The 27,747-nt window shown below is 41.0% G+C and overlaps 1 protein-coding gene across 2 annotated transcripts; it reads left to right on the forward strand.

Moving 5' to 3' along the window:
* The first annotated feature begins 47 nt into the window (after positions 1-47).
* shcbp1 (SHC SH2-domain binding protein 1) lies at positions 48-27,660 on the forward strand. 2 transcript variants are annotated; one of them, XM_028401350.1, is made up of 13 exons: positions 48-697; positions 1,757-1,978; positions 2,079-2,194; positions 2,863-3,071; positions 6,243-6,338; positions 6,420-6,650; positions 6,769-6,946; positions 7,187-7,307; positions 11,023-11,154; positions 13,175-13,293; positions 24,700-24,786; positions 25,346-25,481; positions 27,104-27,660. In XM_028401350.1, exons 1-13 carry the CDS (start codon positions 592-594, stop codon positions 27,409-27,411), a joined length of 2,061 nt encoding a protein of 686 aa, XP_028257151.1. In that variant the 5' UTR covers positions 48-591; the 3' UTR covers positions 27,412-27,660. The 2 variants fall into 2 exon arrangements, with proteins under 2 accessions (XP_028257151.1, XP_028257152.1); XM_028401351.1 differs by lacking the exons at positions 25,346-25,481; positions 27,104-27,660 and adding an exon at positions 25,091-25,298 and having other exon boundaries at positions 50-697.
* Positions 27,661-27,747: the final 87 nt, after the last annotated feature.

Genomic DNA, 27,747 nt, shown 5'->3' on the forward strand with positions numbered 1-27,747 from the left:
TATAGAAAATAGACACAAGTACAAAGGTTTAACAACCGCCCCTATGTTCGTAAAATACAGATTAGAAAGAGAGTATAAGGAGTATGTTGCTATTTTTTACAGACGGTTCAAAAGATCCCAAAACAGGAAAAACAAGTTTCTCAGTGACAGTGGCGGTAATGCACCTGAGAGTAGGATGCCACCCGCCATTAAACTAGAAGAAGAAGAAGAAGGGGCATAGATTATTGTAATATTTGATATGAAACGGCGTAAAATTCCGTTTGGTCATTTGGGTGGCGTAAAACAGCAATTTTAAGGGGTTCAGAGTCTGGCGAAAGGTGATACCACTGGCTTGCCATGTTTCTGTTCTGGACCGAACTGCGTGGGACGGAGCTGCTCAAAAGTAAGGGGGCAGGATCAACTCTACAGCTGGGCTGTTCTTATTGGTTGTAGCACTGTAGAGATACTTTGAAAGTTACCGGATGTCTTCATGGTTTTGGGTTTGGCGAAAGAAACAAACTGCCACATACATGCATTTGGGTTTTCGGCGGTCATTGTCCTAATTTTGTAAGAACTTGAAGCAACAGGACGAAACGGCTCGCACTGGAAACGATGTCGGAGCTGGCAGCGGTTGATCTGGACTCAGCCATTAAAAGTGAGCTGGACACAGAAAACGGCATTACTGAAGAAGGCGATCATGTGTCGACTGTAACTCAAGGTTTGTGGCATGATGTGATTCCGCCGAAAAAGTCTCACACACGTCTGTGTCTGAAATGTAACGTTTCGCTGTAGTTAAAATAAAATCCTCCGGTAAAATATGCAGAAATTAGCTTCCACTGTGCCACTGAAGGGAAGTTGAGTCAAAGCGCCAAACGACAAATTGTCTGTCCATTCTCCCCTACAGATACTTGGAGCGGGCATAATGTTTTTGTGGTTGACCTCATCTCAGATTGAAAGGAAGGAAACGTTGATGTGCTGCGTTATATCTGTCTCTTAGATTGCACCGTATAACTGGGCCCAATTCTTCTCTCGTCTCTAACTGTGGTCAGATTAAGCATTGCTCTTCTGTCAACTTTGGTTTTCGCGTTCTTTTACCCGTTTCCATTTTATTTGCAGGTAAATCTGCACTAACCAGGGCGTGTTTGACAGCAATCACAGATAGTTGATGACAGCAGAGCAAGTAGACTCACGTTAGTACCATACAGGTTGAATTACATCCAAGCTATTTGTGTTTATGATCACATCATTGTTTGGGACTACAAGACTTTCACTTATATGCTGTTTATAGGCTATTATTAGGAACGTATTGTCATGTTTCCTGTCAACCAATCGCATCTCCTAAACCAATGCGTCACACTCATAGGGGTCAACCAGCCTCCTCACTAAGATCAAACTTTTAGTCTGCTCCTTCCTCAGAGTTGCTCTGAGACTGTTTATAAATCTCTTTTTAGCATAAAAGCTGTCTGAGGGGATTCTTAGGATTTTTGTGAATACAGTATGTTTGTATATATTTATTACTCTGTCTGCTACTCCTGGACTATATGTACTTATTGCTACGTGCTTCAACATATTTCTTGTTTCCCTTCCCCATGTTTAAACAACGTGTACATATATATGCACATAATCTAATATTGGATATATATCTAATATTGCTTTGTATAGTATAACTAAATTGCAACTAGCCATAATGTTTTTATTATTATATTTATTTAATTTATTATAATGTTATTATTATAAATTAAATGGTGGAAAAAAAACAAATTTTTTTCCCGAACAGCTCTCTTTCACAATGAAGAGGAGAAGGAGGATAAGGAGGGTAACGACAATGATGACGGGGACAATGACAGTGGCACAGACCACCTTAACACAGGAAAGACAGAAACCCTGCTTCAAAGATGTAAGCGACATGACAGAGGGACTTCTAATCTTCCTGACACATTCCAGTCGAGCCACCTGCTGTTCTATGAGAGGTTCAAGGCATACCAGGACTACATGCTTGGTAACCAGAGACCCACATTTGTCATTCCTGAATAATCAACTCTGATCTAAGTATCTAAGTTCTTTGTACATTTGTTCATATTTGTTCTGTTTGCCTGTAGGAGACTGTAAACCCTCGGAGGTGAAGACTTTTATTGCAGAGTACCTGGAGAAAGTGATGGAACCATGTGATTGGTTGGCTGTGTGGTCTACTGATGCCTTTGATGTTCTGGTGGAGGTAAAACGAAATGCAAATTAGAGTGATATTGCACAGACTATTTTCATTTGTATGTGTTGAGGCAACATTAGTAATAACTAAAACGTTTTTTATATCAACTGTCAAAACATTGCACTAACATTGGGAGTAGAGGATTATTTCTAACAGAAATGGATTAACCTTGTAAAGATAGTGAAATCATCCCAAATTTAAATAGAAAGTCTCCAGAAAAAACAGCTTAAAATCAACGAAAAATGTTTAGCAGATATCAATAATGAATACTGTTGTGCTTTCAAGTTGTAGGAATCACTGTGCAACACATTATCTAAGTGCAACCCCTAAGCTGTCTCTGTGACAGTTCTCTTCAGAAGACTTACATTTTATTAACACTCCAAGTTTGGAATTGTACACTATAATTAAATAATAACTTATGGTAATGTTATGTTGCAGGTATGACTTTTCTGTTTGAACGTATGGGTTGTTTGCTGCCACTAGAGTGCAAACATGCATGTATATATACAAAATGGCAATTCACTAGCTCATATTGAACCATGGACTGTGGATGTACTGAATGGTTTGAAATTATATATTGTATCCCTAACACACAAACTGTTTGGTTGAGCCTGTATCTAGTGTACAGCTGTTGTTGATTGGCAGTGTTAGTACTGAACAGCCATTGGTCATTTCAGGTGCGAGATATTGACCTGAAGGATCTGAAGGCCTGTGTTAGACTTGGGCTGCCTCTGCAGTGTGACACCAAAGGTTGTGAAATCACTGAAGAGTCTATGAAATTTCTTCTGGTGGCTACTCAGCACAAAGTGCCTCTTCAAGAGCTGGAGGTTGTCTATGAGGAATCTGGGGACTTTGATCAGACTGCTCTGGCTCTGGAACACCTCAGGTAGGACCCGTACTTGGACTTTACATCAGAATTGAGGAATATGTTAAAATTGTGCCGTACAATAAATAGAATGGGATGGGGAAATGTTGTAATATTGCAATGTTGGACATTGTGGCATTGCTCACATTGTGAACATGTAAAGGACCAGCAAAAGTTCATTAGCAGCCTCATAATAGTAGTCTGCATATCTCAAAACTCATAATAATAATCACAATCATAATCACCAGGGTTTCCCACACATAGACCAATTTATGGCGGGCCGCCACATAATCAACGCCCGCCACCACAATTGTTTCATGTTTTTTTTCGTCAGTGCGATTTTATAATACAGCTATCCTTCCGTTCATTCAACTCCGCAACTTTCTCTTCCTCGTTTACACACACGCGTACACACAAACACACATGCATGCACACACACTGACAGCAGCTGATCCACCCGCTCCTCCTCTCAACGTGCAATGCCTGACACCTATAGACTGTTGAAGGAAAACCTCGAAACAGCGGATATTTGCACAGAGAAGATGGTCAACGTTATTGATAATGAACATCACACACCCTAATTCAGTGTACACAGAGCTGGTAACGCAGCAAACCATTAGGCGGTTTAAGGTGAAATGCGGTTACAGTTGAGATAAACTATGCCCAGTCACATAAAGAATAATAACACCAAAAGCTGTTTTATTTAGTTAGCTGCCTTGTTGTGCCTTTAGTCCTTCCATATATCTGATTATTTATGTTATTAATGTATTTATGTGGTTACCGTATTTTCCGGACTACAAGTCGCACTTTTTTTCATGCTTTGGCTGGGTATGCGACTTATACTCAGGTGTGACTTAAATATAAAAAATATACAATTAGTTAGCCTTGTGTACTGACCTTCCATTACAGATATAATGGCAGCTGTTCTGTCCCTCTCCTGACGGTTCTCTTCCACCTCCAGCTTGTCCACACTTTGAGCATAGGTGATGCGCACGTTCATGGAACATGTGCTTGCAGCTAAGCCTCAGTTGATAGGTCGCTAATTCCAGACAGCTATTAGTGCACTGTAGTCTGCCTTTTACTCATTTACAGGATATTTATAGGAATTTTTGTGCAGTGAAGCTATTTATTTCTCCGTGTGAGGACTTGTTGAAATGCGTTTCTCACTCTCAATGCCCTGCAGCCGTACCACTTAAGAGGGATTCAAGATCCAACGTTACGCTAAAAATGTAGTGATTTACACTGGCCCGCTGGTGCGACTAATACTCCGGTGCAACTTTATTAGGGCCCGAGCACCGAATGGTGCAAGAGCCCTATTGAAACCCTTAGGATTATTATTAGGGCCCGAGCACCGAATGGTGCAAGAGCCCTATTGAAACCCTTAGGATTATTATTTTTCATTTTTTTTTTTCTTCCTTCCCCCCCTTAGATCGCATTTTTGGGGGCCTTAACATGCCCAAAAACTCACCAAACTTGGTAGAAAAATTCATTCGCCCGAAAAATTTTGAAATTTGCTGACGTTTGAAACGCACATAGGAAAATGACTCTATACACAGGATTATGAAAATTAGCACACATATGTATCACCTCAAGACGCACAAAAAAGTCTCTTGGACCCCCCCTCCAAACCCAACAGGAAGTCCGCCATTTTACCTTTTGTGGCCATTTTTGGCGATGTGTGACCCTGCTGCCAAACTTTTCACGCCTCGCATACGTCATCGGATTGAGCTGAAATTCGCCGTGTCCACTCAGGACACCATAGGGAATAGACGCATTCCAAAACTCTTACAAAAGTCTGACGGTGTGGCCGGGGCGTGGCCTCAAAGTTTGACCATTTCAGAGGAAACAGGAAGTCTCTATAACTTCTTCGTTTTCTGTCCGATCTGTACGAAATGTCACATGTATGATCAGAGTCTGACCCTGAACACATCTATACAACAATATTGAGGCTTTGACAGAGCGCCACCTACTGGCTACACAAAATGTTGTGTTTTCATAGGTTTTTCTGCCTGCCCCCCTGGCCTGTTTTGAGTAGGGTCATGAAAATTGGCACACATGTGTATCACCCCAAGATGCACAAAAAAGTCTCTTGGACCCCCCCTCCAAACCCAACAGGAAGTCCACCATTTTGAAATTTCTGTTAATTTTTGGCAATTTGTGACCCTGCTACAAAACTTTTCACGCCTCGCATACTTCATCCAATTGAGCTAAAACTCACTGTGTCAACTCAGGACACCTTAGGGAATAGACGCATTCCAAAACTCTTACAAAAGTATTACGGTGTGGTGGGGGCGTGGCCTCAAAGTTGACCATTCGCCATTACAAAGGAACTCCCTGTATTTTTTGCCCTAACGCGTAGCCCCTCTGGCCAGTTTGACACAGGATCATGAAAATTGGCACACATGTGTATCACCCCAAGACGCACAAAAAAGTCTCTTGGACCCCCCCCTCCAAACCCAACAGGAAGTCCGCCATTTTGACTTTTGTGGCCATTTTTTGCCTATTTGTGACGACCCTGCTTCAAAACTTTTCATGCCTCACAAACTTCATGCAATTGAGCTGAAATTCACTGTGTCCACTCAGGACACCATAGGGAATAGACGCATTCCAAAACTCTTTCAAAAGTATAACCGTGTGGCAGGGGAGTGGCCTCAAAGTTGCAGCTTTAATTAGCTTTTAATCTCAGTGAAACTGAGGGAAATTTAGGCACATGAAAATCGCTTATCATAATAATCGGTAATCGATCAATAAGGTAATTCAACTAATGATTAATAAATTAATCGATAAGTTGCCTTAGTCCGCACATAAATGCATGCAGACGTGTGTGCACACACTCAGACCAATGCAGATAGTGAGAGCTGTTGTATTGGTCACTACTTTTATCTCCCAGGACTGTTATAGAATTTTCAAAAACTTTTGGCTTGGGGTCCTTCACATGCGGCAGCACAAAAAACACAGGACTGCCTGTGGGTGTGCCTGACTTTGAAACATAACAGTCATTAAGCAAAAGATTAAATGTGCTTCAGAATTTAATTCTCAAGGGGGCAGTGTAAAATATTCAAATAAAATTACAGAAATCCTGATGGGCTCTATATAATCAATATATTTGTTTGATCTCACTACCCTACTTAAGATGTTATCCTTTGGCCACATAATTAAACAGTCTGGTTGACATTATTCCCTCTCACTCAGGTTTTTTTATAAACACATTTGGAGGCAGTGGGATGAGGAAGATGAAGATGATGACTTTGACTACTTTGTTCGTTGTGTGGAACCTCGTTTGAGACTGTGAGTATACATGTTAATCTCTCATAAAATTGCATTGATAAGTGGTGGTTTAAGGGTGATGTTTCTTATGTTTTGTTTTAGCTACTATGACATCCTAGAAGACAGAGTCCCAGCAGGTCTGGTGGTCGAGTATCAGTCTCTACTGGAGAACTGCTCCAAATGCTTCCAGCAGTTCTCTGTATTGCGCAGTGACCTTAGCTATGACTCAGACTCTGAGCTGGACAACATATCCATGGCAGAGGTTCTAAAGCTCTTTGACCAGTTGGAGATGTACAAACGCAAGCTACACATAATTGAGAACCCACTGTTGAGGTAGCATTTTTTGTCCTTCATTCTTCTTCACTTAAATAGTCTGCAGTCTGCACGATGTTTTCTTGGCCTTTTGAGTCTTTACATGTAATATGGACTTCAACTTCTCTACTATGTCCAGGTATGTGCTAGCCTACAAAGGCAGTGCAAGGCTGAAGCGTGTGCAGAGCCATGGGCCAAGAGCATCAGGTATGAAGGTTGTTCATGTGGTCACATCCTCCTGCAGCCCCATCCAACTCCAGTCCCTGCTCAGTGCTAGATTGATGCCTCTTTGCTCCTCTCAGGATACAGTGATCGAGGTCAGTACTACAAAATGCCACTGGAGACACAAACAAGGTCTGTTATCTCGTCACTATTTTGATGAACAAAGATTAGTGTTCAGAACAAAATGTAACGGAGCAGCTTTTTTTAAATCAGCCTTGACCACAGTCACTTTCGCCAGGTACAATTATAAAATAGTATAAATAGTATTGGTCTAAGCTGTATGTATGTATATATGTATGTAGAAACACAGTGCATAAGATGTGGCATGTGTTTAGTTCCACAGAGATCCTGTATCAGCTGTGGATTTGTGCTATCAGGGTGATGTGGTGATTCTTCTCCCAGGACGCTACATTGTCAGTAGCTCCATTGTCATACCTGACTCCATCACTATAGAAGGTGGGGAAAATACACAACTTTCTTCTATATTTTATAACACGTGGTGCCAATTGTGGCATTGAATAAAACTGAGCACAAGAACTAAAATTTCCAACATATAATTGTCTGTGTAATTCCATGTGTGTCATTTAAAATGACTTTAATGCTGAACACATGCAACTGTGTAACACATATTTTACATGTTTTACATGTACTCAGTGTTGAATAACATGGCGTGGTCAGTTTTATGTTTGTACACTTTGTGTGCACCAACTCAGGTAACTTACATTTAGGGCCCTATAAAATCCATTTTATTTTTTCCCGAATTCCGTTTTTTTCCATTTTAATTTTGGGGAAATCTGTTTTTTACAGTATAGTTTTTGGGAATCCCAATTTATGACCTCATTTTACTACCTAAAATGTTGTGTTTTTAATGTAAATGACTAAATTGAATAGAAACTAACTTAAATTTATTGGGGTGACAACACATTTCCTCAATATATTTGCAGCAAGTGATGAAACTTTAGTTGACTTATTATAAAACAACCAAACATTTGAAACTTCTTCAAGGGGAACTTAAACAAGTTATTTCAGCTGTAGGAACAGTTAGTCCCTGTGAGCCGCCCTCTCTACAAGTTTCCCACCTACTCACCTCATCTGTGCAATATCTATTAATATGTTATATGTTCTTATTTTAATTATTTCGTATTATTATTGGTAGTTTTACTTTATACTATATATTTTTATTTTGTCCTACTTTTAATTCTACTGCATCTGGCCCACAAAAGTTGTTCGGGAACTGCTCAGCTCTGTAGGGGTGCAGAGTTTCACAGTTTTGTTTCGGTGACGAAGACAGAGTTGTATGCATGCTTACATTGTTTTGAAAGGGGAGGGCCACCATGATTAGCTTACCTCTATGCAGTTTTCCCCAGACACACGTTCCTCTTACAAACGAAAACAGCGCTACAGTCAAATTATGTCGAATTCCGCGATATTCTGCTTTAACCCTCATGCACTGTTCGGGACATTTTTGTCCTCTGAGAGAAATGTTTCTGTTTAATTTGGCCATAACTTTGTCAATATGTTAACAAATTGAATCAGTTTTGCTCAACAAGCTTAATTTTACATAAATTTTGTTAATATGATTTAAAAAAATTTCATAGGTCAATAGTACACTGTGGGAAAATTTTAGCCCCTTATGTGTTGTTCGGGACAAAAACGTCCCGGTTTTAAAATGGTTAAAAACGGTACAAACGGTTTTAAAAATATATCAGATAAATATTTTTTTTAATTTGCATAGACCTTTTAATTCACTTCAGTTCTAATCAACAGTAGTGGAAAAAATCATTTTCCCCCATGATTTTAACCCTTTAATCACCAATTTTATAAGGGGTGGTGCTGAAAATTGGAAAAAAAACACACAAAATGGCTCATTTTTAATAGAAAAGGTGAATGTGGACTGGATTTTTTTTAACCTTTATTACAGTCTTGGTCATGTCAAACATCAGTAAAATTATTGACTTTATTGCATTATTAGTTTTTGCACAGCACTGGATTTTCATTTTTTCTCCCATTTTGTCCCATAGACTTACATTATAACCACACTTTTTTGACTGCACAGCCATGGCACTACATAATCATGCATTCTTGATTGTTGGTGGTTTACCCTGTTGGTAGGAGGTAAAATTTGTGATTTTTACAGTTAACAACTTAATGACCATATTAACCCTTTACCTGCAGGCCTGTGCTCATGTAGTGTAGTTTCTGGCTTGTATATGGAGTTATAGGGAGTATTTTGGCACATAACTGTGTGTCTACACACTGTGTGTGTATGTTAGAGAGGAAGAGAGCCATTTGCACACGGATCTTGTTGTCTGTGAGTACACACAACCACAGAGTCTTCATAGTAAACAAAAACAAAGAAAGTGTTGCTATGCATGTGTGGCCCTTTGATGTCTACAGGTGCAGACTAAACAAAACAAAAGGCAAGTGGTCTTACATGTGACCTTGTGGTCATTTGATGGTGAGAAGAGCAGAAAGCAACATGAAGAGAGGATTCACTTGTGCACAATCTCTGGAAATGATTGTGCAGCCGGGCTCTATGAAGGGCCAGGCTGTGAAGCTGTGAAGGCTGCACAAGTAGATCCGTCACTTGTTCACAAGTGAATCCTTCATTCGTTTACAAGCGAATCCTTAGACTTCACTTAGACTAATTTAGTGATCTCAACTGAGACACTAACCTAAAAGTAAAGTCACTCTACTGGAGGACGTGTTTTCCGAAAGCTAAAAAAAAAAAACAGCTATTTTACCCATCCACAACTTCAGACGCCAGAACTCCTGGATGTTTTCATTTTACATGCTTATGCATCGCCGTTGTACGCCTGAATTAGGTACACTTCACTTACTTAGTAACTTTATTTTCCTGACTTTCCTTCCCTGACACCCAGACTTTAGATCATTGTGGTCTCAACTTTACTTCACTGCTCAAATTGAGCCAGAGCATCTCCCATAATTCATCTGTTTGACTTCTTCAGCGGTGGGTTGACTTAGGAGGCAGATGGTGCAAAGAACGAAGCTACTGCCCCCAACCCGTCCTGGGGTGCATTTGATGACTGTGCACAATTCTATTATTAAATGCCTTTCAGGTTGCTTAAATATTATGAGGCATCAACAACAAAATTTTGTGTTGACATAATGTAATGGTCATCGTGGTAGAAGTTCTCAGCTATTTGTTGCATTCCTACATTCTTTGTTTTTGTTTACTCTATGAAAACTGTGGTTGTGTGTACTCACACACCCACAGTTGTGTGTACTCACACACAACAAGATCAGTGTGCAAATGGCTCTCTTCCTCTCTAACATACACACACAGTGTGTCGACACACAGTTAAGTGCTAAAATACTCCCTATAACTCCATATACAAGCCAGAAACTACACTACATGAGCACAGGCCTGCAGGTAAAGGGTTAATTAATATGGTCATTAAGTTGTTAACTGTAAAAATCACAAATTTTACCTCCTACCAACAGGGTAAACCACCAACAATCAAGAATGCATGATTATGTAGTGCCATGGCTGTGCAGTCAAACAAAGTGTGGTTATAATGTAAGTCTATGGGACAAAATGGGAGAAAAAATGAAAATCCAGTGCTGTGCAAAAACTAATTATGCAATAAAGTCAATTTTTTGTTGTTTGACATGACCAAGACTGTAATAAAGGTTAAAAAAATCCAGTCCACAATCACCTTTTCTATTAAAAATGAGTATAATAATTTTTTTCCAATTTTCAGCACCACCCCTTATAAAATTGGTGATTAAAGGGTTAAAATCCTGGGGGAAAATGTTTTTTTCATTACTGTTGATTAGAACTGAAGTTAATTAAAAGGTCTATGCAAAAAAAATGTAAAAAAAATATTTATCTGATATATTTTTAAAACCGTTAAAGTTAGGGGACGTTTTTGTCCCGAACAACACATAAGGGTAGTGTTTGCGAACAGTCCATGAGGGTTAAAATGTAGAGTCCATTTTAATCGGCCAATGCCGCATTTCTGTGGTCGCGGAAATCATAGGGCCCTATACATTATAAATTGATGTGATAATTCATATATTTGAAATTGAACTTTGTTGTTTAAAAATTGGGTGTGTTAATTTACAATGGAAAGAGATCTTGTAGTGCAGTCTCACAGCAATTATTATTACAGAACTGACTGCTTTTGTATATGTGTCTGTCTGCCAGGCTTTGGGTTTCCTGATGAAGTGGTGATTGAAAAAGAAAACAAAGGGGACTCATTTGTAGAGTCTACAGGAGATGATGTCAGACTTTCCAACATCAAGTTCATCCAACATGATGCTATTGAAGGGATTCTGTGTGAGTATTCCTTACTACACTACATTACACCGAATATGTAGATGTTTTATGTAAACAGTGGGCACTATAATAATTGAAAGTAGCATTACATAAAAAAATAAAAATGAATAAAGTAAGGTTAAAATAATAATGAGCAGATGGCTGTGGGAAAGAAACAGTTTGGAAGTTGAGGTGTTGTCTGCAAACTTTAGAGTGGCATTAGACCTCTGTTTGGCCACACATTTGTAAGTCATCAGGGGACATTGAGAACACGGCCGTGAAAGGCACCTGTGCTTAGTACAAATGTGAAGGGGCAGATGATACCCATCTTAACCACCTTGGGTCTGTCAGTAAGCTAAAAAAACAGTTGCAGACAGAATCCTAAACTTTTGAATGAGCTTCATAAGCACAATGTTGTTGAATACTGAGCAAATCTTCTATATTCCTGCATAAATATAACCCAAAAAAATCAGCCAGGTTGCACACAAGTCCTGAAAAAGGAAAGAGGGACATTAATCAGACAAGTAAAACAGAAATGTTCTAACTCTTCACCAATTTGTGGGCAGCAGTGGCTCAGTGGTGAGCAGGGTTGTCCAATAACCGGAAGGTCGGCGGTTCGACCCCAGCTCCTCCCTAGTCATTGTTGTGTGTCCTTGGGCAAGGCACTTTACCCGCATTGCCTCCAGTGCACTCACTGGTGTATGAATGCGTATGAATGGATCGGCGGTGGTCAGAGAGGCCGTAGGCGCACCTTGGCAGCCACGTCTCCGTCAGTCTCCCCCTGGGGAGCTGTGGCTACCACTGGTAGCTCACCACTGCCACTGTGTGAATGTGGTGTGAAAGAATAATGCATCTCAATGTAAGCGCATTGAGTGCCTGCCCAACAGAGCAGAAAAGCGCAATATAAGACCAATGCATCATTATTATTATTATTAATTTATTCAAGGAAATTATCCAATGTTCACATATCTTGTTTTCCGTAGTTCCGTATATTAAGTCGCACTTTTTTCCATCCTTTGGCTGGGTATGCAGCTGTTCTGTCCCTCTCCTGATGGTTCTCTTCCACCTCCAGCTTGTCCACACTTTGCATTCCGAGCATAGGTGACGCGCACGTTCATGGAACTGTTTTGAGTAGGATCATGAAAATTGGCACACATGTGTATCACCCCAAGACGCACAAAAAAGTCTCTTGGACCCCCCCTCCAAACCCAACAGGAAGTCCGCCATTTTGAATTTTGTGGCCATTTTTTGCATATTTGTGACCCTGCTACAAAACTTTTCACGCCCTGCATACTTCATCCAATTGAGCTGAAATTCACTGTTTGCACTCAGGACACCATAGGGAATAGACGCATTCCAATTTATTTTATTCGACTTTTTCTGCCATCTGTAGTTCCGCTGTAGGGCCGCTAGTTTGAGACCCCTGCCTTAAAAGGTAAAAGCTCTCCAGGTCTGGTCAGCATTATTGTCTCCTCACTGCAGTGTCTGAGCTCAGGTCAGTTCTGATACACCGCACACACCTCCCTTTCTCTACCTGCCTGAATTGTATGTTTTGTCCTGCCGAAAAATGATAAATCTTGCCAGTGTATTGGCCAAGTGTGGTATTGTGGGGCATAGCCAGGTCTTAGCAAATGCCATCCCACAGCAGTTTTTAATGTCCTGGAGGTTACAATCTGTGCATGTGGTTCCATCATCATCTTATCATCTATAGATTAGACAATTGTTAGCAGAATGCTCATGTTACCTTTTTTTCTTGCCACACAGTGGTAGGCATGCTGGCTGGAGTCACAACATAGGTTATAGACAGTTGGAAAAAAGTCATCTTATCATACTGTATGAGTTTTAGTAGTGTGAGTGCAAAAATAAAAGTTGAATCCAGAGCCATTGTCAGTACAACCAGACAAATAAAGTCCTTTTTTAAAATAACTGTCAATTTTTTAAATTGAATGTATGCACACCATACATGCACAGGTTAGTGCACTCATGCTTATGTATGGATGTATGTTGTAATGTATGTTCTGTCCTGATTGTTGAATGCCAGGTGTGCGTAAAGGAACTCTTAACATGGAGAACTGTGTGCTGCAGTGTAATGCCACTGGAGTTATTGTCCGAACATCTGCCCGCCTCACCATGAACATGTGTGACCTGTATGGCTCTAAGGTAGGTACTGCACACTTGAGATCATATAAATCTCTAAGGCTTCTTTTTAGTCAATATTTTTCTTACCCTCTATTTAAAAAAAAATATTTAAAAATGTCTTTAAAAGAAAACCACCACATGCCATCGCATTCAAAAGCTGCCTACTCAGGCAACCCCTGAAAAATATATACATTTTATTTAAGTCTGATCCATGTGCAAAGTTTTATTTTTGAATATGTTTAATCTTCTAAAAAAGCAGAAAGAAAGCATGGCTATGTTGCTAGAAATCAGAGCTGCACCACCCCAGGTGGGATGAGTGCCGTCTCTCCGAATAAAACCAGGTTTTCCCCAGAATGATCCCTGGTAACGTATTACATCATTTCCTGTTTCTACATTGTCCTGTAGAGAAGTATTGCTGTGCCTGGTCAGCCTCTGTCAACTGGCTCTCTACATTGTCAGTCTCAACCATCTTTGGCTTGTTCACCCCTGTGCATGTGCAAGCTATGTCATTGACACCAACTGCCCCAGCTTCTCAGCTATTGAACCTGCTGTTCAACAGATGTGCACTGCATCGATCACCACTGGCTGTGAGGGCCAGCAGCTCAGGTAGCACGTCATGCATGAGTGAAGAAGCAGAGTGTAAACTAAAAGCGTATTATAGCGGATTTATACCACACTCGAAAGTGCAGAGTGACGCTTTACAGACCTAATGTCTCACAACATCAATTTACACCAGGAGCGTTTCAGAAGCACAGCACTGTGTAGCACTGCCTCCACACTCTCGTGAGATTCACAAAGTCACATAGTAATCTGCCTGTTTATCTGATGGTTAATATTCTCTCTATGTGTCAGGCTGGGTTACAGAGCAGTTACTGAAGACTCAGTTTACTCCCTCAACACACAGGGCAGCTCCTCACTTTTCACTCTGAGAACAGCTGCTGCTTCTCTCCCTGCCTTTTTCTTTCTGATGTTGTCCATATAAAAGCATGTTCTATCATATAAAATGCTGTTTCTCTACTTTTAAACGGAATCTTTTGACTTCCTGCCTGCTCGATATAGTTGGTGCAAATAGATGCGTCTTGGGCTCGTCACAACTCCAAAACAGAGCTTCCGCATATTACTCGCGGAGCAGTGCGCAGCAACGCAAGTGTAAATACTCTCATTGACTATAATGGAAGCGTTTCACAGCACTTGACGCTGCGCTGCAGTTATGCTGCAGCTTCGCATGCAGTATAAATCCAGGGTTATTCTTAACCTGTGCCTGTTCCAGAAACTGTGGTCCTTGTTGGTCATGACCTTCTCACACAATCAAAAGGCATCTATGTTTTGAACATTAGGTTTTATGGATTTAGGTTTGAGATGCTACTGTCCGAAGGCCCTAAAACTACACTTTTGAGCTGTGTGGTACTGCCTCACCCAGACTTTCGCAGAACATTTATTTTCTCCACTGATGCCTCTTTAAATGGGTTGGGTGCAGTTGTATCACAGGTCACTGCTGGTGAGGAGAGAGCAAGACCGGTGGCTTTTGCAGGCAAACCCCGTAGTTGCAGCAAAGCTTAGTACCCTGCCCATAGGCTTGTTTTCTTAGCGCTGAAGTGATCTGTGTGTGCTAACTTCAGTCACTGGTTGAAAGGCCATAAATTTACTGTCTGAAATGATAACAGTCCTCTCACACACATCACATACGAAGCCAAAGCTGGATGCTTGTGAGCAGCGCCATACTGCTTTGAGATCAGATATGTTCCTGGCAAGCTAAATGTTGTGGCAGATGCTTTGAGTAGGAGCCCATTTGTGAAGCCACTGGTCCAATGCCCATCAGTGGCTTGGACTCAGCTTCCCATCTGCATGCAACGTTTTTGGCTGACCACCTCCCAAACATGGTTATACCTGGCTTGGATGCTTTCGCCACACTGACTGCTGCTGACCTCCACCAGACACTGCTGTCTCATTATTGTTGTCCTTTGTTATTGTCAAAATAAATACGTCTCTCCACAAGTGTGTGTATTAGGGCTACGATTATGAAAAAAGATAATCAACATAAAATGATTATTGGGGTTCCTCCTACATTTAGTATTTTGAAAAGTTTTCTATTTAAAAGGGGACAGGTTATTGCATGCTGTTTTAATTAATCCAGCTTTTGTTTTAAAATGTGTTACTCCTTTTGGCCTCAAAAACAATATTTAAACATTTTTAAGTTGAACATTATTATACTTATCATACTATGTTTGTTTGTTTAAAAACAACCCTAAAATGATTACTTCCTGCACACCTTGTACCTTCACAACACCACATGCTCCACCTTCTGGTCAAACAGGAAATTGACACATTTTAACCCAGACAGAGGTCAACCACAGTGGCTCCAACACACCGGCCCCTAATTGTTCATGGTGTGTAGACATAACAATTACTCAATCTCAAAATACAAAAAACAACAACAAAAGAAAACCCCACAAATATACATTATATACAACTGAGATAAGGAACACCAATTGCACTTTAACTCATGAATTAGTTCAACAATTGGTCGTACTTGAAAACCTTAAGAGTTTGACACCTCCTGCAATAAACAAAGTTTAGTCACCGGTCTTTTTAAGATGTTTGTTTTGGTCTTAAGACGCACTGAGCGCACAAAACCCTTTTTGTCTGGGAAAACCTCTAGAATTCTCCCCATCAACCAAGATCCTTGAGGAGCAGATGAATCAGCCAACAAAACGATGTCTCCAGGAACGAAGTTTCCTTTACTTTGATTCCATTTTTGCCGTTCTTGTAGCAAAGGCAGATATTCTTGCACCCATTTTTTCCAAAAAAGATCTGCCATATACTGCACTTGGCGCCAACGCCTCTTGACGTACAAATCATCCTTCTGGAATAAGCCAGGTGGTAAGCAGGGCTTACCCTTCAAAAGCAGTATATGGTTAGGTGTAAGAGGCTCGAGGTCATTAGGATCATCAGAGAGCTTGGTGATGGGTTGATCATTTAATATAGCCTCCACCTCACACAGAACTGTATTTAATCCATCCTCGTACAGAACTTGTAAGTGCAACACAGAATTCAGCACCTTTCTGACCTTGCGAATGAGTCTTTCCCACACACCACCATGATGGGAAGCTGTTGGTGGATTAAAACTCCAGTGAATTCCATCCTGAAGCAGGGCTCTGTGTATTTGGTTATGATTTAAAGATGACAGAGCTTCCCTCAGCTCTCTTTCTGCTCCAACAAAGTTTGTACCATTGTCAGATTTCATAGAAGAAACTTGTCCTCTTAGACAGATGAATCTCAGAGCAGAGCATTAATGCAGGCATCCGTATCCAAGGATTGTGCCATCTCCAAATGCACAGCTCTGCTTGAGAAATGGGTAAAAATGACACCATAACGCTTAACACAGTTTTGTCCTCTTTTCACATTAAAAGGCTCGAAAAAATCTACGCCTACATTTGTAAAAGGAGGAAGATCAGGCAGAAGCCTTTCCTTTGGCAAATCTGCCATTTTCTGCTCATTCTGCCCATTGTGGCGCCGGCAAAAAGAGCATTGGGATATCAATTTTCTTACAACTGAATTTCCATTTGTTATCCAGAACTTCTTCCGCAGCTTTGCCAATGTATGATTCCTCCCACTATAGCCCAGCTGTTGGTGAATATGTCACATTTCCTCCTACAAAGTTCCTGCAACATGATTTTGGCTGGTAGAGTAAATGGTGCAAGAAAACCGATAGGATCATAAACAGAGCTGATTATGGACAACATTCCTCTTTCCGCAAAGATAACTCCGAGGTTCCTCATAGTCGTACTGGAGGCCAAAGTAATTCCATCCAGGGGGAAAATATTATCTGATAATCTAGTTCTGAGATGTATAGGTCCAAAAGCAATGACCTCAGTCTTGTCCGAGTTTAATAGTAAAAAGTTGGAGGTCATTCAGTCCTTTATGTCCTTTAGACATGCCTGTAGTCTGACTAGCGGCTCCATTTCTTCAGGCTTCATGGGTATCATCAGCATAACAATGAAAGTTTATGCCGTGCTTCTGGATGATGTTTCCTAGAGGGAGCATGTAGAGGGTGAGAGCACAGAACCCTGTGGAACACCGTGATTAACCCTTGTACATGAGGAGGAAACATCATTAACATGAACAGAGAGATTGTGGTTGATTTGTCCTGTAATAGTGGTGATTTTATCGGTGAAGAGGATCGGTGGAGCAATCCTGTTTAAGACTGAGTGTAATGTGTCTGCAGTGTGGTTAACAAAGCAGTCAATTTCTGCAGGAGTAATATTTAAGTTGGTACCCCCATAAGTACTTATACATGGGACTGTGGGGAGTACTGGTAGGATTGCTGTCCTAAACTGCGATACGGCGTCTTCAGACAGACATTTGCTGTAGTACACCTTTTCCCCAGATGCTGATAGGTCTGAAAGAGAGAAGTCAAAGGTTATTAATGAGTGATCTGAAAGAATTTTTTGAGACCACAGGATTTTGAGACCACACTAGCAGGTTCTCAGCTTCCAGGCTGTAGGTGAGAACCAGATCGAGGGTGTGACTGTGACAGTGTGTGGGTTCATTTACTAACTGACAGAACTCAACTGAATCCAAGAGTGAGTTGAAGGCAGGCTTCAGACTGTCAGAGTCGTTAGTCACCCCTTATAATGACTTTATCTGTGCTGAGCACTAAACTTGATAAGTCTGAAAACTCCAGCAGGAACTCTGAATAAGCAGCAGCAGCAAACACATTTGTTTGTGTGTGTTAGTGTGTATTTTTATGAGGTTATTATGATAAATATAGCTTGTGTGCTTGATGAACTGTGGGAGGACGTGCGACTGACACCACTTCAATAACTTTATTAAGCTTAGTGTTTCTATGTGTATTTGTATTTAATATGTTTTTAACGGAGGGCGGCAGTCCTCCAGAAGCAGCAGAGGTGTGTAGGACAGCGACTCTGCCTCCTAGCCTCGACCCTGGGTTGTCAGGTTGGTCTAAAAAACTTGGCTATGTTGCTAGAAATCAGGGCTGCACCACCCTGGGTGGGATGGATGCCATCTTTCCTAATAAGACCAGGTTTCCCCCAGAAAGTTTATCACATGATGATTTTTTCCGCTGCTCCTTCCTTGAACTGTCATCAACTTTCCTGGTAATATGAAGCACACTAGGATGACTTTCTCCACAAACCTTACAAGATAAGCTTAGTGCACTCCTTACTCATGTGTCCAGTATGCAAACAACCAAAGTCCTCTTTCCTTCAGAAAGGATATTTTGTCCTGGTGCTTCTTTCCCGTGAACTGTGGACATTCTTCAAGAAGGTGACTCTGAGAACACAGGTAACAAGTAGGCACCGAATCACGAACTCCCTGTGCAGCCTTTGATGTTACAGATTCTTTGAATGAGTCAACGACTGAGACAGTAGTTGCAAAACTATTACTTTTACCCCTGTTAAATTCTGGGTGAGACTTGGCTTTGCTGATACTCCTGGCTCCAACCATCACAGAGTGGATCAGCTAAAATCTTAACTGACATTCGATAAACATGACCAGGTCTTTAAATTTAGCTCTGTACTTGTGTCTTTCCATTATGTCATGTGCTGTTGTCCTCCATCTTTCTCTAAGCTTAAACGGCAACTTCATCATGACTGTTCTCATGTTTGTGGGCAGGTTCAATTCTTCCATATATTGCAGCACTTCCATCACATTACAACAGCTTCCAAGAGTCTTTTCTATATATGTTGTAGCAATTTTATATTCATATCCAAAATTCTCATGGAGAAGCTCCTTTTCAATAATATATCCTCTGTCTTGAGCCATATGCTGGCAGCTTCTCACCAGCTCTTGTGGCTGTCCCCTGGTGAACTGCTCCAAAAATATTAACAGTCTGCTTTAGTGGCCTTTGACTCCACACCATACTCAAATGCTTTTACACTCAACAAAAATATAAACGCAACACTTTTGTTTTTGCTCCCATGTTTCATGAGATGGACTTGAAGATCTAAACTTCATTCCAGATACACAATATTACCATTCCTCTCAAACATTGTTCACAAATCTGTCTAAATGTGTGATAGTGAGCACTTCTGCTTTGCTGAGATAATCCATCCCACCTCACAGGTGTGCCACATCAAGATGCTGATCTGACATCATGATTAGTGCACAGGTGTACCTCAAACTGCCCACAATAAAAGGCCACCCTGAAATGTGCAGTTTTGTCTCACAGCAAAATGCCACAGATGCCACAAGCATTGAGGGAGCGTGCAATTGGCATGCTGACAGCAGGAATGTCAACCAGATCTGTTGCTCGTGCATTGAATGTTCATTTCTCCACCATAATCCGTCTCCAACCGGCCTCACAACCGCAGACCACGAGTAACCACACCAGCCCAGGACCTCCACATCCAGCAGGTTCACCTCCGAGATCGTCTGAGACCAGCCACTCAGACAGCTGCTGAAACAATTGGTTTGCATAACCAAACAATTTCTGCACAAACTGTCAGAAACTGTCTCAGGGAAGCTCAACTGCATGCTCGTCGTCCTCATCGGGGTCTTAACCTGACTCCAGATCGTCGCCGTAACAGACTTGAGTGGGCAAATGCTCACATTCGATGGCGTCTAGCACGTTGGAGAGGTGTTCTCTTCACGGATGAATCTCGGTTTACATTGTTCAGGGCAGATGGCAGACAGCGTGTGTGGCGTCGTGTGGGTGAGTGCTTTGCTGATGTCAATGTTGTGGATCGAGTGGCCCATGGTGGTGGTGGGGTCATGGTATCTGTTATGGACGAAGAACACAGGTGCATTTTATTGATGGCATTTTGAATGCACAGAGATACCGTGATGAGATCCTGAGGCCCATTGTTGTGCCATACATCCATGAACATCACCTCATGTTTCAGCAAGATAATGCACGGCCCCATGTTGCAAGGATCTGTACACAATTCTTGGAAGCTGAAAATGTCCCAGTTCTTGCATGGCCAGCATACTCACCGGACATGTCACCCATTGAACATGTTTGGGATGTGCTTGACCGGCGTATACGACAGCGTGCACCAGTTCCCACTAATATCCAGCAACTTCGCACAGCCATTGAAGAGGAGTGGACCAACATTCCACAGGCCACAATAGACAATCTGATAAACTCTATGCGAAGAAGATGTGTTGCACTGCATGAGGCAAATGGTGGTCACACCAGATACTGACTGGTTCTGAGTCCCCAGACCGCCAATAAAGCAGAAACAAAATGCACATTTCAGGGTGGCCTTTTATTGTGGGCAGTTTAAGGTACACCTGTGCACTAATCATGATGTCAGATCAGCATCTTGATGTGGCACACCTGTGAGGTGGGATGGATTATCTCAGCAAAGCAGAAGTGCTCACTATCACACATTTAGACAGATTTGTGAACACTGTTTGAGAGGAATGGTAATATTGTGTATCTGGAATGAAGTTTAGATCTTCAAGTCCATCTCATGAAACATGGGAGCAAAAACAAAAGTGTTGCGTTTATATTTTTGTTGAGTGTATAAAGCGTCTGTACTGAAGAGGATCCCCATCAAATATTGGGATGTCCCTCTGTGGCAAAGACATAGAACGTTGTTGTTCCACCAGTGTAGCCGTTATCTCAGTTTGATGGTGCAAAATTGTGCAAATTTCTCCCTGCATTGATGAGAGGAAGCCATGTCTCTGATCATCTCCTGGCACGGGCTGCACATCATTGGATAATATGGAAGGAGGTGGATATTGTGTTACTCTGTGCCTTTCAATCCTTTGATTGTCACCTTTGTCATCCTTCCTATTCAGCTTTCAAAGTGTTTCATTGTAATTTTTTTCCTGTTTCATTTCTTTATCCCAAGATGGCATTGCACTCATCCTCTATGGTTCATATGGGTTTGCTGCTGGATTAAGTGCCTTAGAAGGCATTTGATGGCCAATATTCTTTTCAAGATATGAATTAATTTCATTGCTTAGGACCTGGGTGCCCACATGGCAGTCTGAAGCCGCTTGCAAGACAGCTAACTTAGCTGCAGATGCTGCCAACTCAGAGTCCAATTCCAGCTGATCCCTCTTCCGTCGAAGCTGTTCTGTTCTCCTGTGCCTCCCGAGCATGCTTTTCCTTTAAAGCTGCAGCACGAGCCAGAGGTCCAGCTCTTTCAGATTCAACTCTGATCGTGATGAGGATGTTGTTTTGTCACTTTCACAAATTTGTCACTTTTTGCCTGTTAGCTCTGTGCTCTGTTGCTTACTCGCTACGTTTATATATGATGATATACTATCATCAGGGTTAACATCATCAAACACATCACCTTGACCACTAGTGTAATCACTGGGCCTATTTACCAACCATTGTTTTACATCAGGGGTCTCAAACAAGCGGCCCGCAAGCCGATATTTTGTGGCCCCCCACTTGACATCAAAGTTTAGTGTTGGTGCGGCCCTCGCATTTTACTCAAACACTTATTTGCCCCGTCAGTATTTCTCTGATATTTAGTTTGGGATTTTTTGAGGAGTGGCAGCCTCAGTTCTGCTCGGCGTGTGGTTTCTGTCTCTATGCTCGCACATTTCTCCGCTGCTCTCTGTACTGTGCACAGAGGAGTTCCACCCTCACAGACAGACAGACACAGACACACACACTGGCATGCGCACACACATGTGAGGACACTCCCACGAGCGGACAGAGAGCGCGCATTGGAAACTGTGCCAAGTGACGCGCTGTCTGCTGGAAAATGTTGACGGTGTTTGTTTTCAGGTGCTGCGTGATCTCTGCGCATGTAGCAGTGCTCCGTCAGAATATAGTCCCAAAATAGATCAAGCTAGGAGATTGCCGCGTGATAATATGTGTTTTAATTTGTTCGCTGTGAATACGCAGCTCACATGAAGTACTTGGAATTTCTTTCTTTGTTTTTAATCAGGGTGCTAGAACACGTGTTCCCAGTAGCTGCCCTAACTGTAAACAAGCTGCGCACACGCCTGACTCCTGGACATGTGTCTGTGTTAGGAGCGACTGTGAACAACTTATTTTCATGTTAACACAGCCTACATATTTTATTCAATTTCTATTCACAATTGATTTTGTTATTCTAGCTTACATAAATGTCATTGTCTGTACCTTATCCCCAAAGGTACAGCAAATCACTCATTAAGGAATATGACATGCAGTTTTTATTTAGTAAACAATGTTTAGCTTTTAATCTTAGTGAAACTGAGGGAAAATCGCTGCTTATCAATTAATCGTTAACTAACGTTTAATGAATTTGCATTTTTTTTTTACAATTTGCATCCCTATTCGGACCTGTTATTAATATAGATTGAGAAGGTTGGACCAGTTGTATTTTTTTGAATATTTGAACTCTTTTTTTGTGGAATACTTAATGCGGCCCAGCCTCACGCAGACTCGACCCCCAGCGGCCCCCCGGGTAAGTTTGAGACCCCTGTTTTACATCATTAATGAATCCATCTTCAACAATAACCTGTGCCCCAAACCATGTATTTTGTTTGTCCTGTTCTTCAGTTGGCATTAAAGACACCACAGATTCATGAACACCCTTTGCTTCTTCACAAAGACTAATGAACTTTTTAAGTACACATTGCACCTTAGACACATCATTGATTAGCATAAACCCTGGTATGAGCTCCCTTAAGTTTTTTACCTTTTTAAGTTTATCTTTTCTTTCCTTTTGCAATTTCAATCAGGAGAGACTAGATGTTCAGATGAGAAAGAATTTATTGAAATACAGTGAATGAATGAATGAAATGTGCTTTGGCGTTCTAGACCCCAATGCGATGACCGACATCCGAAGGGGGAAAGGACAGGAGATGAGGCCGCTTAGGCAGGAATCCCCCCGGGTCTAGACCTGGTGGTGGTGAAGGAGCAGAAGAGAAGGGGATAAGAGGCCCTGCCCTGATGAGGAACTGGTGGAGCTTGGGGTGGAGGAGGGTTGCCGAAATCGATCCGAAAGACAGTTGGAGAGGAGACAGAGAGATTTTTAAATGAATTGCTGAGCGGTGATTGGGCAGGAGAGGAGCGGCTCGGCCGCTGATTGGAGGGGGAGTTGCTCTATATTAACCAGCTGATTAAGTGAGGGCAGAGAAAGAGAAAGGGGCGAGGGAGAAGGTGGGACAAGTGTGAGGAGGACATTGTACAAACTTAATTGATCAGTGTCCATCATTGTCTTTATTGTAACCTCTGATGAGCCATTGCGTCTCCATAAAGTCACAAACACGTAAAATAAATAGTATTATATTGCAACCAATGCATTGGAATTACGCTCAATGTTGATTAAGATTAAGATTAAGAAACCTTTATTAGTCCCACAATGGGGAAATTGCATTAAATTGCATTGTGTGCACTATTGTGCCTATTTTAGAAAAATTTCCATCTTTTAACTAGTAGCGCTACGCATACCTCATGAACTGTCAGGCGCCACTTAACTGATCCAGCCGGGTGCACTTCCCATAGCTCCCGATGATCAGCATCCTTCTTAGGTGCTCTGGCCGGTTGATTTTTATTCTGACACCGTCATGTCCACTCAGATATTTGATCGTTGATCCACATATAATTAAGGAGAACCACTGGTTAACTTACATGCTGAAATAAAATCAAATTTATCATGACACGCTACCCGACGGTCAAAATAACTAAACAACCCTAAAATCATTACTTCCTGCACACCTTATACCTTCACAACACCACATGCTCCACCTTCTGGTCAAACAGGAAATTGACACATGGAAATTAACCCAGACAACCACAGTGGCTCCAACAATGTGTGAAAATTAAAAACCTGTTTCAAGTTCAATAAAAGCCAATTTTCAAATCCATGAATAATTGTTTTGAATAATCCTGATTTCAATTCAAATCATAATAATCGCGATTATGATTTTTGCCATAATTGAGCAGCCCTAGTGTTTGTGTCACGTCCCACTCATTAAGACAACACAGAGATCCATCCAGGGTTACATTAGCAGACAGTAGCTAACTAAGCAATTATAAGGGAACCCCCAGGTTAGGTGCCTCAGCACCCCAGTGCTTCACCCATCACTGATGTGTGAGTTATACCCCAGGTCAAGTGTCAGTTGTTTTAAGAAGTATCAAGTTGACCTAATGAGTCTAGGTAGGTTATCCTAACCATAAGGTTTATGGTTAGGATAACCTACTGGCTAGGGTAAAGGACAACCGAAACTCAACTACAGAATAATAATATTTAATAACAATGACAATATTAAATTATAACAGTTAAACATTAGTGTACCTGATACCTGATATTTATGATCTGTCATATGCACACACACACAAAGGCTGTTGCTCAATATCTTGTTGATAGTAAAAAATATTGTGGAGGTTGTAAAAAGGTAGTAAATTCAACTCCAGCATCCCTGCTTATACCCTGTCCTGGTAATATCATGCATCCCTAGTTTACCTGCAATGCTGTCTAAGCACAACTTTTTGTGCCATGTATGCAGGGGGCAGGTGTGGAGATTTACCCTGGCAGTGTTTGCAGTCTGGTTGGTAACGGCATCCATCACTGTAAGGACGGGATTCTCATCAAGGTGGGACTATAAATGACCTGTTTGCAATAGTGTTTTGTACTGAGAACAGTTTTTTTCTGCTACTTCAGCACACTGAACCCTAGTATATGTGTGAATATATATCATAGTTATAAAGCATAAGCAACACAGCCTTGTTTTACTGCTTTTACAGTTTTCAGTGTATAAATTAGATATATGTAGATATTTGTCATATGTACAATAAGGACACAGGTTTTTCTGTGCAATGTAAAGATTTCGGTAACCTTACAATAGGGCAACAATTATGCTGAATGATTGCATTTTGTATATAAATGTGCACTTACAGTTGCTGAGAATCTTTCGGGACATACCAAACTTCCTCAGCCTCCTCAAGAAGTACAGGAGCTGCTCAGCTTTCTTCACTGCCTCTTGACTCCTGTGGTGGCTTTTCTCAATCTGTGCTTTGCAGCTTCACAGCAAATTTCTGGTGTTTCATGTCAGAGAACACCATGTTTTAAGCTCAGAAATATAAACACCAAAAATGTCCAATTTTTGATGAGCTGATGTTACTTAAAGGTTGTGTACGTATTTGTGCATGTAGGACTTTGCTGATGAGCTGGATGTGATGCCGTCCATCACCATGGAGAACAATGTGATCCACAACAACGAAGGTTATGGGGTGATTTTAGTTAAACCCAATACTGCAGAGTACAGCAAGCCTGCAGATAAAAATGAAGGTAGGTAGAGCAATGACAACATGAAAACCTCCGATTATAATCACTGGGTGCCAAAGAAGGATCCTTTCTGTGTTTGTAAAGATGCTGTTGCCTAAAATCCTAGATGATGGTCATTTTTCAAGATGGCCGACTTTGTCAACACTTGAAAACCTTTTTTTCAAGCTAGAACTTGAATGCCTGATCCAATTTTAATAATAAAAGAGTCCATACTTTCTGACATTAGAAATTCAAATCTACAATAACAATTTCAAAATGGCTAAGTATTATTGCTGCTAGTCATTTGTATGAAAAAAATGCCCAATTTATGGTCTGAAGTTGTTCAATAGTCTGACTAATAAGTACAGACAATATTTTCTGCTGAAATTAAATAAGAATAATGTAGTCACCCTACAGAGTCCAGATTAATACAAATTAAGAAGTGCTTTATTTGTCCCATAATGGGGTAATTGCATAGTTCCAAAAATATGGATACAACAGTAGTAAAAATAGGATAAGATATAAATAAAACTTACAGTATAAAATAAAACTTCCAATAAAGTTAAACATAAGATCACATATAAGCATTTTTACAGATATTGCACAGATGAGTGGAGGTAGGAGTGGTTTGTAGATTAGTGTCCCACATGCTATCTGTTTAGCCCTTGTATATACACCAGCTAATAATTTAGATTGCCGCAACTGAATTGACAGGATGTGCTAACACGGGATAGCTGAGCCAAGGGTAACAGGGCTTTAGTTACCCAGAGGGTGTGCGGATTGCACAGGACTTAATTGGCACTGAATGAACGATTGGGCTAGGTGAAGATCACTTCAGTGCTTGAACCCAATTGCATCCCATACCTCAATGTGCTTAGTTTTTGGTTGGTTGGGTAGTAAACAGATAGCACTCGGCCCAAACCATCTCGCACAATGCCTGCTGTCAATCCATTACACATCTCAATCTGACTGGGCCAAATATTGTCAGTGATAAATAGAAGGATTTTAACAGTTTAACCTGGGAGCAAACCTGGGAACTGTGCCCTTAAGTTTCTCGCATCTTCACAAAGCTCAGTAAATATTCATCAGTAAAAGAAGAAGCACACTTTAGCCTGCTGGAGATGTTTGTCATCACAATGTATGACAAGAACAGTACAGCAGATGGGGTTGATGATGGCAGAGCTGTTTGCTTGCAAGTAGAGGACTTAAAATGCTTTACCTCTAACAAAAGGTTCACTACTTTAGCATGTAATACGTTTCACCTACCAGGCATTTGGGCCCAGTCAACAACATGCCAAATTGAACTACAGAGCACACTACACTACACTCACCAGTTTTTCGGAGTTGTGTACAACTTGTGAACAAGTGCAGTCCTGTATGGTAGAGTCATATGAGCATATAGACTCAACAAGTCTAGTATGCCATCCAAAGGTCATGTACCATTATCAGGGAGTCCTATTAAGTGGTTTTAAGTGTATCAAGCTTAGAAAGTCTAACGTTTTGTGGTATTTTGCAAACTCAAATTTTCCAAGAAATATATGCTAACAGGGTTTTTTGGCAAAAATTGCTTTTAATAACTACAATTGTCATTTTTGTGTCTGTCACTTCAAGAACTGAAAAATATTTAACAGTGGTTTTGTTTCTAGGTGGAATTGCTGCACACACAGCTGAAGACATGCAGGGACCAGAAGCTTCCTTGATATCTTCAACAGCCACTCTGACCAGTAGCAAGTTGAAATGTCCTCAACCAAAGTCAGGAGGAGACAGCACAGATAGCAACATGGCTGCCTTTACAACCAGAAAGTGGCAATTCAGTCATCAGCTGAGTAAAAACAAGGGATTGTCTTGCAGCCAAGCTGTTCAGGATCTGATGGACAACCAGATCTTTGTCTCCATTCAGGGAAATCAGTTCAGACGTAATGGCATGGGTGATTTTGGCACCTTTTTGTACTAAAAAACCTCAACTAGACTAGTGCATGATTTCCATCTCTGAGCAATAGTTACAGCGATAGTGAGCAATAGTTAGTCTTAGAGAGCATATTTTGAATATTTATGCCTTCTGACATTGAAATTACATTGGTGAAATATTCTGTATTTCTTATTTTGCACACACACTTTTCCTTTATTTTATGTGGGCCATACCATACTGTTTGTTTCTGGGAATTGTTTGACTTGACATATTAAATTAAGTTTCTTCATTGTGGTTCCGTTCTCTATATAATTTCTGGTTATTAGTGATCTGGTAGTCCATATAAAAATAATTTGTTAAACAGATATAAAGTGATAAAGA

The sequence above is a fragment of the Parambassis ranga genome, chromosome 3 (genome assembly GCF_900634625.1).
Source record: "Parambassis ranga chromosome 3, fParRan2.1, whole genome shotgun sequence".
Taxonomy (NCBI): domain Eukaryota; kingdom Metazoa; phylum Chordata; class Actinopteri; family Ambassidae; genus Parambassis; species Parambassis ranga.